Below are 13,616 nucleotides of genomic sequence, written 5' to 3'. Positions count from 1 at the left end.
TCAGAAATCAATACCAAACAGTTATGATGACACGTAAAATCAGATGTTACGTGCATAAATTTATAATCAATTATCTTCTCAGTGAAACAGCTGTCTATGCTATAGGTGATATCAATGTCAAACTGTCCATCAGTAAATAGGTCCAAAGATCTCATGCCAAATTTGACTCAATATAGTACGTTAATGTAAGAAGCACAGACTAAGCACTTAGATTGGAACAGTTAGACCTAAACAGAGGTTATAGAACAGTCTCACTTTAGGTGAATCATACCACAGGAAAATAGTGGGATGTAAACAAGTGAATTGGTCATTTTAGGGCTTCAACATTCGGTATTGAACATATCCATTGAAAATTGAAAGAGAATACAGAATCACGCTTAAACATATTATGGCAGTTCTTGAAAGTAAACCTCATCAGACCACCAATCAGTACCAACTGTTCACTTGGGACCGGACTAACACCCTTGCAACACAACTGTGACTAAATACTGTTCATTCAAAAAAAGACAAGGTCTCATCTGCCTTTTTAAACATATTAAATCTGAAACTTCTAAACAACTCCAACTCTCAACCCAATATGTGTTTCACAACACACTGTAAGGAAAAATGCTGGAGTTAATTTCCATGGAAATGACATTAACGAATTAGAATGTTGCCAGAGGTTTGACCTATGGGGCAAGAAAATAATGACAATTGTAAAATAAAATAAATCGTAGATACTTAATACACACTGAATACTGACTAGAATAGCTGCATTCTTAAGACATACAGCAGGCAAATCATTTGTTGCTTAAAAACTAGAATTTATATTGAATGTTCAAAGTTCAAAGTAAAGTTTATTATCATAGTACATATATGTCACCAAATGTTTACCTTTACCATAGGATTTCTTTCATTAAGATCAGGCTGGATGATCAGAGTATCCATCAAAATGGGCCTCCCCCTTGCTTTGACTGGGCTGAGGTTTAATGCGAATATTCTTGCGGGTTTTATACTGTCTGGACAGCCAGCACCTAAATACAAGTGAAAATTCAGTAACACCACAGCAACTCATGAGAGAAATTTGTAATTACAGAACAAACAAACAAAGCCACTTTGGCAAGAAAATTAATAGATCAGTAATAAGCTAACTGTCAGATTTACAGAAGGTGAAAATGAATGGATGAGGAAACCACAGAGGGCTGACAGATACCGGTAACTTTTCTATTTTTTGTTCATAGTTCGGAATGCATGAAAAGGAGGACAAGAACTGATAAACACGAGATTCTGTAGATGCTGGAATTCCAGAGCAACACATACAAAATGCTAGAGGAACTCAGCAGATCAGGCAGCATCTACGGAGGAAAATAAACAGTCCATGACTCTGACTGAGATCCTTCATCAGGACATTAGAGTCTTAGCCCAAAATATTGATGCTGCCTGGCCTGCTAAGTTCCTCTAGCATTTTGTACAAGAACTGATAAATGGAATTGATTCAGATTCTCAGTCATCCCGCAATTAACATTTTGACATTTCTTTTTGCACTACATCAGACTGCACGACTACATGTTGCTCCATTTTACTTTTTCATACTCTGCTGTATGTCTGAATCAGAATCAGGTTTATTATCACAGCGCATTAGAGTAGCAGTTAGTATAATACCAGCAACCTGGGTTCAATTCCAGCCACCATCTGCAAAGGGGTTTCTATGTGACTGCATAGGTTTCCACTGGATCCTCTGGTTTCCTCCCACATTCCAAAGATATACAGATTAGTCAGTTAATTAGTAACTTTGGTATAATTGTGTGGCATGGGCTTATTGGGAAAGGCCTGTTACCGTGCTGTATCTCTAAATCTAAAAATCTAATAATAAGAACTCTTCATAGAGCACTTTTCATACAGCCATTGTCATTCAAGGTGCTTTACAATGAGATGAAAGTTCAAACATGAAAATAAAACAAAAAATAAAAATAAAAATGAAAATAAAAGACAAAAAGATGCTTGTTAAAATCAAGGATAAATAAGTTTTGAGCTAGTGTTTTAAAGTGTCAACTGAGCTTGCATCCCTTATAGTTTCAGGTACTGAATTTCACAGTTTAGGAGCACAGTTCAAGAAACCTGACCTGACAATTATCTTTTGAAGGAGATTATTTAAATTTAAGAGACCAGCAGAAGAAGACCTGAGAGTTTGAGCAGGTTTATACAACGAAAGTGATTTTGTGATGTATTCCAGTCCAGGACCATTGAGAGCTTTAAAAACGAGAAAGAGAACTTTAAAATCAATTCTAAAGGATAGAGGAAGCCAATACATAGTATGTTCCCTCATCCTGATTTTAGTTAGAAGTCTAACAGCGGCATTCTAATGAGATGAAGTTTGTCAATAAATTGGTTTCGAAGACCAGTGAAAAGTGCACTGCAGTAATCTAGAGTAAAAGACCTGAATTAGTTTTTCAGAATTATTACTTGACAGAAACTGGAGAACCCTTGGTATATTTCTTAAGTGTAGAAATGCTACTTTGGTCACTTACTTTATATGGGATTTAAATTCAAACCTGGGTCAAGGACATCACACAGGTTTGGTATTTCTGATTTTACAAGGGGAGCCAAGTTTCCAAGTTTATCAAGAAGTTTATCTTTTTTGACTTTGGGACCAAATAAAAGTATTTCAGTTTTATCTTCATTTAGTTTTAGGAAAGTATTACTCATCCTTTTGTTTATTCAGCCGTACCAGAACACAGAGAAGGCAGGGCACTGTATTAAGTCACTTCTCTACCTGTTTCACTGCAAAGAAAAAAAGCCTTAGCTCGCTCAACCTTTCCACATATTTTATATATTTTTGTGAATGCAGCGATCCATTTATCTTCTTTTAGAGAAGCACAGCACAGTTACAACACCTTCCAGCCAAGGGTGGCACGGTAGCATAGTGGTTAGCACAACACTTTATAGCATCCCAGGTTGATGGAAAGAGATGAGATATGAAAGGATCTCACCTTTTCTTATACTGGAATAATCCAGCAATAACACCAACAGCAAAGCAGAAGATTATAATGCAAACGATGATAATGCCAGCAGTTTCTGAAACAACACGCATGGTTAAACATGACTAACTCCTATAAAAAATATGCAGTATGGAGAAAATACTGCTAACAGTGTCTGAGCCAATAATGATCTATTTATCTAAACTCAAGCTGTTGCTGTCCTTAAGTTGCACTATAAAATATGGTTTATAACTATGAGCCTTCAACCACTTGGTTCTTGAGCCAACCAGCAGAAATGTAATCAGTAAAGTTTGGCAAAACGATGGCCACTTCGATAACTTAGTTGCACTAAAATTGATTTCTTTTTGTTGATGTAATTGTGTCTTTTCTTGCAAAAGTTGTGCATAATTTATGCTTAACTGTTCTTTTGAATGCTGCTTATCTGATGCTCTGTGCCTGTGATGTTGCTGCAAGTAAGTTTTTCATTGCACTTGTAAACACATCTGACAATAAACTTGACTTTGATTTTATAGCAAAATAAAATCAATGAGAGTGAACCCTGTTACCATGTGGTGCTCCTAGTACTAATTCCTTCCAGGATGATGGCACACTCGGACACAAATGTGTAATTCAAGAACCAAATGGCTGAAGGGACAAAGGTGTAATTGGACATTCTTTACAGCTTTTTACTTCACAATCACAAGACACTGCTAGATATTAAGAACAGCAAATACTCTAGGTCTACCCTACCAGTAAGCTGCTCCACAGTGTGGAGCTGGACTTGTTGCGCGCTGTGTTGCAGCCTGTTTCAGCCACTCAGGATAAAAGGTATCAGAGGGGGTACACAATGCAATAAATGATTATCTTGGACGTTCTTGTGATTGCAAGACCCCATTGCACATTAGTAATGTAGAGTACTGCAGGTCCGATTCACTGGTTCATCGGCGAGACCAAAGGTGGAGGAGCTGCACGTCGCCAGTTGTTGCGCGGAGGAGGACCTTATGCCTCGGGGTCACCTGTAACAGCCGCCAAGGAATAAAATGCCAGAGTTGGCTGAGTGCTGCTGGATTCCATGCTGGTTTGGGTTGTCCTCTCTTGCTCTCAAGTGCTCGCTCGGAGGAAGACAAGCTGGATTGAGTTCAATTCCAGCTCTACTTGTGCAAGATGAGGAAATGCTCGGGCTTGTTCTTACAGAAACATGGCTCCAGGACAACATTTATGCACCATAATACTCAGGGACTTGGGCTACGTTATTTTTTTATATATTATTATTTTTGTAATTGTATGTTTTTCTCCTGTTGTAATTATATATGCTGTGTGCTCCTGGTAAGTGTTTTGCACCTTGGCCCCAGAGGAATGCTGTTTCCTTTGGCTGTATTCATGTGCATGGTTGAATGATAATTAAACTTGAATTGAACTATTCTGTACTCTGTGCCCAGACTGCCACAATATCCTCACAGGAACATGAATGAGACTGCAAACACTGTGCAAGATTTAGATTTCTGAATGATATCCACAGAAGGCTCAGAAGCAGCTGGAAAAACTAAAGTAAATGTGCTGCAGGTTCTGCTTCTCACCAGGCGCTTCCTAGTAAGGACAAGCTGTGAACATCAGAGTTGAATTCGCACTTTCAATATATTAAGCAAAGCTCTAATAATTTCTCCAATGTAAAACAATCACAAAGTTTAGAAAACTGCCAGTGACAGCTTCAATTTGCAATTTGATGTCACAGCCAAGATATCAAAACCAAAACTGAAAGCTATAATTTCTCCCATGAAAAAAATTATATTTCAATATTTATGTACATCTTTAATCAATATGTAAAATTCTAATTTTACAAGCGTTTACACATCTGAAGATCTAAATTTAATTCTCTATCAGAAGGGGAGAAGACAACAGCAAATGTTTTTAAATAAACAAGTATCTCATGACCTAGGTTGTTGCATGGTGTAAGTTAATTTCATTAAAGTACTGATAAGTCTATATAATTATCAACATTACAACTCACTAATATAATCATACACACTTGCAAACTGTACATCCCCTATGTAAATAGCTCACAAGTACAGTATAATGAAAAATTTGCAATATCTTGTCCTCACCAAGGCCTGACTTCTTCTGTGCTGTAAGAATGAATAAAACAAAGGTTAAATTACAGTCATAGAGTCATAGACAAGTACAGCACAAAAATAAACCCTTCAGCCCATCTAGGCCACGCCAAACCATTTAAACTGCCTACTCCCACTGATTTGCACCAGAGCCACAGCCCTTCTCCTACCTCTACTATCCATGTACCTATCCAAACTTCTCTTCAACATAGAAATCCCTTAAGCTTTTTCACCTTTTACTCTTAACCCAAGTTGTAGTCTCACCCAACCTCAGTGGAAAATGCCTGCTTGCAGCTATCCTATCTATGCCCCTCATAATTTTGTATACCTCCATCAAATCTCCCCAAGGAATAATGTCCTAACCTATTCAATCTTTCCTTATAACTCAGGTCCTCCAATCCAGGCAACGTCCTTGTAAAATTTCTCTGTACTCTTTCAACATTATTTTTATCTTTCCTGTAGGTCAGTGAACAAAGCTACACACAATACTCCAAATTAAGCCTCACCAACATCTTATACAACTTCAACATAACATCCCATCTCCTGTACTCAATTCTTTGATTTATGAAGACACCACTTTCACTGAATTGCGGACCTGTATTCCCATATCCTTTTGTTCTTAATTTACCTACACATGAAGGATGTCTGACATTATAGACAAAGAACCAGAAGTTCCAGCCAGTCAACCTAATAAAAGAAGTTAGGCACCAGCGCTCTGAGTTGTGACATAGAAGCACAAGAGAAAATGCATCGTGGAGAGGTGATTACAGCTCTCATTCTAGTGACTGTCAAGAAAGATCTCCCATTATCACTATACAAGCTGGGCAGAACTCTGGCGACATTCTTAAGTACATTAATTACAATCTATTTTATTTTAGGTCATCAGATACTGTAAGTCAACTGAGGCAACTGGAAACTTATCAAAAGGAAATTAATATCTTATGCACAGTACCTGCAACTTGAGAGAACTTCAGCCTAGGCTCTGCAAACTCAGCAATCTTCACTGGTGTTGACTTTATTTCTAGACACAGAAAGGCAAAGATGACCAACTAACACAATGTAAATATTCAGTTCCTCTAAATATTAAGTTTAGCAGGTCATGATATAGTAAATTATATAGCTGAGTTTCAAGTTATAACTTGCATACTTGGATATTTTCTCTCAACCATTTTAAATGTCAAGGATGCTATTGATTTTAAATATGCAGTTCATATTGCAGTTTAGATCAGTGGACTCATCTGTACTCAAGGAACATTGACTAATTCAGATCAACTTGCCAATGCTGATACAGGTTTCAGTGGCATGCATGTAGGGAACTGGGAAAAGAGGTCAATCCAGGTGTTCTTGAACTGGAAACCATGGATGAACTAAGAGATCCACTGTCTACGTCCAAGCCTACGGCATCCAGGTTGAGTGACTTTAAGCTACACAGGAAACCTAGGTCCAACCATCAAAAAGCTATCAGATATGTCAGAAGACAACACAGGAGCAAACTAGAGTTGCAGACCAACTGTCAGTTGTGACAAGGCTTGCACACTACTGCAGGTTGGACAATAAAGTCAGCAGTATCACTGACAACAGTACATCCCACCCAAATGAGTTTTGGAGTTACAAAACATTGTAATGACATGGTGCTAACAATCTAAATATGTCCTTTGATTGCTTCAGCTATAGAACACTACAGAGTCCTATAAAGATAGAATCTTAATTTACCTTTACACACTGGGACTTTACCATCCCAACCTGTAGTAGTACATACTCGGTAGTTCTTTCCCACCATCAGGAATCTAGGTCAAAGAAAAACAAGATACTAAAGTAAAATAAAAATTCCAGTTGTTAGATTATGAGCCAGTAATTAAATGAATCTATGTTCAATGTACACACTTGAAAGACATCTATTGAATGTAATGGATCAATGCCTGAAACCGTTACAATTGGCCATATAAGGGAAAATAATATATTGGAGAGGAAAGAGAGCAAGTCAAAGCCATGGATAATTCTAAGAGAGCCCCCTTACAGACTAACAAACTAAGATTTGTTTATTTATCACATGCACATCAAAACATACAGTGAAATATGTCATTTGTGTCAACAACCAACACAACCTAAGGATGTGCGGGGGGCAGCCCGCAAGTGTCACCACACATTCTGTCACCAACACAATATGTCCACCATGTTTGGCAGAACAACATAAATAACAACAGCAACAGAACAGCAGGAAAATAAGCCCCTTTCCTTCTCCTTATCCACACATACGCAGAGAAGACAGTTCTCCAACCCAAGACAGGTCAACTCTGAGCCTCCAACAGACTTGTGGGCTTGCAGACATTGGACTAACTTGTTTTACTCAGCTGCTCCCTGAAGTATTGCTGCAGCTTGGAACGTTATTCCAACCTGCGTAACACACACAAAGTGCTGAAGTCAAGAAGTCAAAATTGGAGTCACCTATCACCTGGCAGCTTGTACTCCTTCCCATCCTCCCACCTTCTCACTTTGGTTTTTGTCCCCTTCCTTTCCAATCTTGATGAAGAGGCTTGGGCCAAAACATAGACTGTCTTTTCCTCTCCATAGATGTTGCCCGACCTGCTGAGTTCCTTCAGTATTTTGTATATGCTACTCTGGATTTCCAGCATCTACAGAATTTTTGTTATTTATTCCAACCTGCACTTTGAATTAATCAGGAACCTATAACATCTGATACTGAGGCACTATATTATACATTAGTTACTAATTACAGTAAGTTGGGTTGCGGAGTGAAGATACGACTCTGCCAAAGGAGGTGTAAAGCACTCTGCTAGCCTGCAAGGTGTAGCACCTGCTTAGCACCCCGATCAGGGTCACGTGAAGCCATGAGAGGAAGTGGTGGATGGTCATATGAGCAGCTGGTGCATATCACAGATTCTGGTTATGTGACCACTGACGCCAGACAAGTAATCACTAAATATGGCTGGGGTCACCTGTCTTTTGTGAAGCCTCTCCCCAGAAGAAAGCAATGGCAAACCACTTCTATAGATGAATTTGCCAAGAACAATTATGGCCATGAGACCATGGCCATCAAACAACACAGCACGTAATGATAATGATGATGAAATCCTGCAGGCTGTTGGGTGGTGTAATATTGTATAATCTCATTAGCATGGTCATACCTTTCTTATTTCTCAATTCTATCCATAAAGCCTTACTAGATGACATGTCCACTCTGTCCTGACTGAGCACTACTATGACATTTTCCTTGCTGGTAATGCCATCTCTTCCCTTTAATCCACTCTATCACCTCTAAGTCAGTGGAGCCCCAGAATACTGAGCTGCCAGTTCTGCCTCTCCTGCAACCAAGTCTCACTAATGATTACAATGTCATAATTTCATGTGCTGGTCCATGTCCTAAGCTTATCTGCCTTTCTTACAGTAGTCCTTGCATTCAAATATTCACAGCTCAGAACATTAGTCACACCATGTCAACCTATTGATTCTTGACTTCTGGTCTTAATTTGCTGAAATCTTCAATAATTTCATCCAATTAATTAATGTTAATTGGAAAAAGTTGATGTATACTGGGTTAATGAAGGAGTCATAAATGATTCTTTTTATCTTCTTTGCAAAAGAAATGCTTTCAGTTTGTTATTAAATCAAATAATTACAATTAAGAAAGCAATTTCTCATGCTCCCCTTCCCCCACCCCTCCATCCATCTGTCTTTGATATGACATGGTTGACATGACATTGCAGATAACATTAGCAGATTTCTTGGTCTTTAGTGATAAATGATGGTCATCTTATTGAAGTCCTGTGTTCTAAGAAATTCAAGACCCTGACATGATACTTGACATTTTATTACCAACATAAGTTTGTTTGTTCCTTTTAATGTATCAGATTTTGTGTATATGTATCGCATAAAAAGTGTCATCATTGCAGCATGTCTCACTTTGACAGCCATAGCTAGCACATGCTCCGGTGAGAAACCTGTGATTGTTTTCTACTTTTTGCTCTTGATTCATAGATTTAAAACATGACTTTGGATCTATTTTGTGCTTTTTTAGATTTCTGAACTTATTTCCTCTTGGAATTGTGTTCAGAAAGAAGGCTGAAAAGCAGTACCTCATGGGTAATAATCTCTGATTGCTGCCTCTGCCATCTGCAAGTGAGGGTAAGAATAGAATGATTTATTTGGTAGATGAATATGTGACTGGTGTAGGCAGCAGGCTTTCAGATCTGTGGATCATTGAGATCTCTTCTGGAGAGTATGACATAAGGTGGGTTCCCCTGGATTGCAGGGAACCAATTTCCTTACGGTAGAGATGTTGGGGAGTGTTGAGACTAGTTTGGTCGGAGGATGGGATCCAACATAAGGTTCAGAGGATGGGGTATTTGATGTACAGGTAAATACAGTGCGTCGACAGTCTGTGAGGAAGGATAGGCAGTTGATAAGGCTAAACTGCAGACAGTGGGATTGGTTGAATGCGTCTATTTTAATGCAAGAACAAGAATGATGAATGTAGAGCATGGGTCAATGCATGGAACCTTGATGTTGTCATAGAGTCATAGAAAAGTACAGCACAGAAACTGGCCCTTTGGTCCAAGCTGAGCCACTTAAACAGCCTACTCCCATCGACCTGCACCGGGACCATAGCCCTCCATCCATGTGTTGATCCAAAATTCTTTTAAATGTTGAAATTGAGTTTGCATGCACCATTTGCACTGGCAGCTCATTCAACACTCTCACCACCCTCTGAGTGAAGATTCTCCTCGTGCTGCCCTTAAACTTTTCACCTTTCACTTTTAACCCATGACTTCTTGTTATAGTCCCATCCAACCTTAGTGGAAAAAAGCTGCTTACATTTACCTTATCTACACTCCTGATAAATTTGTATACCTCTATCAAATCTTCTCTCAATCTTCTAAGTTCCAAAGAATAAAGTCTGAACCTGTTCAATTTTTCCTTCAGTCTCAGATCCTCCAGACCTGGCAACAACCTTGTAAATTTTCTCTGTACTCTTTCAACCTTATTTACACCTTTCCTGTAGGTAGGTAAGCAAAACTACTCACAATAATATAATGCAGCTGTCACAAGAGCAGGAATGGCTACTCGTGTATCCAGGGTTTAGATGTTTCAAGGGAGACAGGGAGGAAAGGAAAAGAGGTTGGGGAGTAACATCAAGGAGAGTATCATTGCTGCAGCAAGGGAAGATGCTGACTGAGTCAGTATGGGTGGAAGTCACAAAGGTATATAATTCACCTAGACCAGTGGACCTGCACCTAGGATTCAGAACTAGAGTTCTGATAGAGGTAGCGTTAGAGATTGTGGTGGCATTAGAAATGATCTTTCAAAAATCATTGGACTCTGGCATGCTGCCAGGGACTAGAAAATTGCAAATGTTACTCCACTCTTTAAGAAAGGAGGAAGGCAGCAGAAAGGAAATTATAGACCAGTTAGCCTGACCTCAGTGTCTGGGAAGATGTTAGAGTCAACTGTTAAGGATGAGGTGTTGGAGTACTTGGAGACACAGGACAAGATAGTTCAAAATCAGCATGGTTTCCTTTCAGGGAAAATCCTGCCTGACGAACCTGTTGGAATTCTTTGAGGAGATTACAAGTAGGATAGACAAAGGAGATGCAGTAAATGTTGTATAGAAGGCCTTTGACAAGGTACCACACATGAGGCTGCTTGCCAAGTTAAGAGTCCATGGTATCACAGGAAAGTTACTAACATGGTTAGATCATTGGCTGATTGATAGGAGGCAGCAAGTAAAAGGATCCTTTTCTGGTTGGCTGCCAGTGACTAGTGGTGTTCCACGATGTTGGGACCACTTCTTTTTATGCTGTATATAAATGATTCAGATGGAATAGATGGCTTTGTTGCCAAGCTTGCAGATGATATGAAGATTGGTGGAGGGGCAGGTAGTGTTGAGGAAACAGGTAGGATGCAGAAAGACCTAGACAGATTAGCAGAATGGGCAAGCAAGTGACAAATAAAATACAATGTTGGAAAATGCATGATCATGCACTTTGGTAGTAGAAATAAATGTGCGGATTATTTTCTGAACGGGAAGAAAGTCCAGAAATCTGAGATGCAGAGGGACTTGGGAGTCTTTGTGCAGAACACCGTGAAGGTTAACTTGCAGGTTGAGTTGGTGGTGAGGAAGGCAAATGCCATGTTAGCATTCATTTCAAGAGGTCTAGAATACAAAAGCAAGACCGCAATGCTGAGGATTTATGAGGCACTGGTGAGGCCTCACCTTGAGTATTGTGAACAGTTTTGGGCCCCTCATCTTAGGAAATAAGTGCTGGCATTGAGAGGGTCCAGAGGAGGTTCACAAGGATGATTTCAGGAATGAAAGGGTTATCATATGAGGAACACTGATGACTCTGGAATTACTTGCTGGAATTCAGAAGGATGAGTGGGGATCTCATTGAAACCTTATGAATGTTGACTAGATAGAAGTGTACAAGTTGATAAAAGGTGTAGATCAAGTAGATAGCCAGAGACTTTTTCCCAGGGTAGAAAAGAGGGTATAATGTTAATGAGATTGGAAGAAAGTATAGGTAGGATGTCAGAGGTGAACTCTTTACAGAAATTAGCAGGCGTGTGGAACACCTGTCAGGTGTAGGGTAGAGGCAGATACATTAAGGACTTTTTAGAAGCTCTTACATAGGCACATAGATGATAGGAAAATGGAGGGCTATGTTGGAGGTAAGGGTTATATTGATATTAGAGTAGATTAAAAGGACAGCACAACATTGTGGGCTGAAGAGCTTGTACTGTGCTGTAATGTTCTATGTTCTATGTCATGTGAGCAGTTGGTGCATATCACAAAACCTAGTTACACGGGACAACAAAGATTTTGCTTCCTGAATACCATCTAATGAATTTTGAGCTACTGATTATGAAAATCACTATCAAATTTCCCTATCACTCACCATTTTTTGAAATCACTTATGTTTATTATTTCAATTCATAATTCAAGTCAATTAAAATGTTGCCTACAATGTAAGCTGGAAAGTTTCCTATTTTGTCCAGACATGCTTGGGCATGCTTAGGCAGCCCAGCTGCTGCATGGCAGGATGGGTTTTAGTAATAATTATTGGAGTCAGGATTGTAATGGTAGAATTTGCTATCACCAGGCACAAAAATTTCTATGAAGGATTTTGATATTTGAAACAGATGCTTCCCAGAATAACTGATGCCAAGATTATGGAAAGCATTTTTGTTGGTCCACAAATCAAACAAGTCATCAATGACAGGCAATTTGAAGAATTTCTAGAGCGACCAGAGAAAATCACATGGAAGGCATTCAAGGAAGTTGTTGAAATTTTTCTCGGCAACTACATGCAGCTGGTTGAAAGCATGCTTCAAGCATATAAAACCACGAAATGCAACATGTCACTAAAGATTCATTTTCTGCTTTCCCATTTAGACTTTTTCCCTGCAAATCTTGGTGCTGTTAGTGATGAGCATGGTGAAAGGTTTCACCAGGACATTTTCATGGAGAAAAGATACCAGGGCAACTGGAATCCATCAATGCTGGCGAATTATTGTTGGACACTTAAGTGAGAAGCCTCAGACACTGAGTACAAATGAAAATTATTAAAAGAATATTTTTAACTTACTTGAACTATTGCAAAGCATCAGCACCATTATGCAATTAAACCATTATATTCAATAAAAGTTAATTTGTTGTTTCTCCAAATTCCTACATGATAAGTATTCTGAAATTATATTTGTGTTCATCTTCAAGCAGTCTTTCATAAACAAAAACAAATTCTGAGGAAGCAACACTTTTGAAAAGAATTGTTGTCCAGTGCTGACACCAGGCCGACAATCTCTGAAGAGTATTGATAATGGCTGGGGTCTAAAGAAGGCAATGGCAACCCACTTCTGTAGAAAAATTTGCCAAGAACAATCATGGTCACCATGATCACCTACGTCATATGACACAGCACATAATGATGATGATGATGGTTAATTAAGTGCTTCTTATTTAATAATAAGAAGGTGTACAATAATAGAGGTGTACAAGATATTAAGAGGAATAGACAGAGTGGACAGCCAGCGCCTCATCCCCAGGGCACCACTGCTCAGTACAAGAGGACATGGTTTTAAGGTAAGGGAAGGGAAGTTTAAGGGGGATATTAGAGGAAGGTTTTTCACTCAGAGAGTGGTTGATGCGTGGAATGCACTGCCCGAGTCAGTGGTGGAGGCAGATACACTAGTGAAGTTTAAGAGACTACTAGACAGGTATATGGAGGAATTTAAGGTGGGGGTTATATGGGAGGCAGGGTTTGAGGGTCGGCACAACATTGTGGGCCAAAGGGCCTGTAATGTGCTGTACTATTCTATGTTCTATGTTCTACTACTGTCAGGCAACTCAAAGCAACAAGTATGACATCAAGAAGCCCTGGTAAACTGGTTTTATTATTATCACTTCTACCAAGGTAAAGTGAAAAACTTGTCTTGCATACTTTCCTAAGTTCAAATCAATACACAGTGCACTGAGGTAGAACCACATAAAACAAGTTAAATGTAGAATAAAGTGTAATAATCATGCAATGCAGGA

General features: G+C 39.0%; 1 protein-coding gene across 1 annotated transcript in view; it reads right to left on the bottom strand.

The window, feature by feature from the left end:
• Window positions 1-901: 901 nt before the first annotated feature.
• The window catches only part of LOC140717071 (C4b-binding protein alpha chain-like), a 76,139-nt gene continuing 63,424 nt past the window's right edge, over window positions 902-13,616 (bottom strand). The window contains exons 14-18 of the mRNA XM_073030252.1: window positions 6,779-6,852; window positions 6,018-6,086; window positions 5,060-5,080; window positions 2,970-3,054; window positions 902-1,013 (exon numbers count right to left, since the gene is read on the bottom strand). Coding sequence (XP_072886353.1) covers window positions 902-1,013; window positions 2,970-3,054; window positions 5,060-5,080; window positions 6,018-6,086; window positions 6,779-6,852 — 361 coding nt within the window. The remainder of the gene's footprint in view (window positions 1,014-2,969; window positions 3,055-5,059; window positions 5,081-6,017; window positions 6,087-6,778; window positions 6,853-13,616) is intronic.

The sequence above is a fragment of the Hemitrygon akajei genome, chromosome 27 (genome assembly GCF_048418815.1).
Source record: "Hemitrygon akajei chromosome 27, sHemAka1.3, whole genome shotgun sequence".
NCBI classification, from domain to species: Eukaryota; Metazoa; Chordata; class Chondrichthyes; order Myliobatiformes; family Dasyatidae; genus Hemitrygon; species Hemitrygon akajei.
The sequence above is the reverse complement of the archived record's forward strand: the minus strand, read 5'-3'. Positions and strand labels throughout refer to the sequence as shown.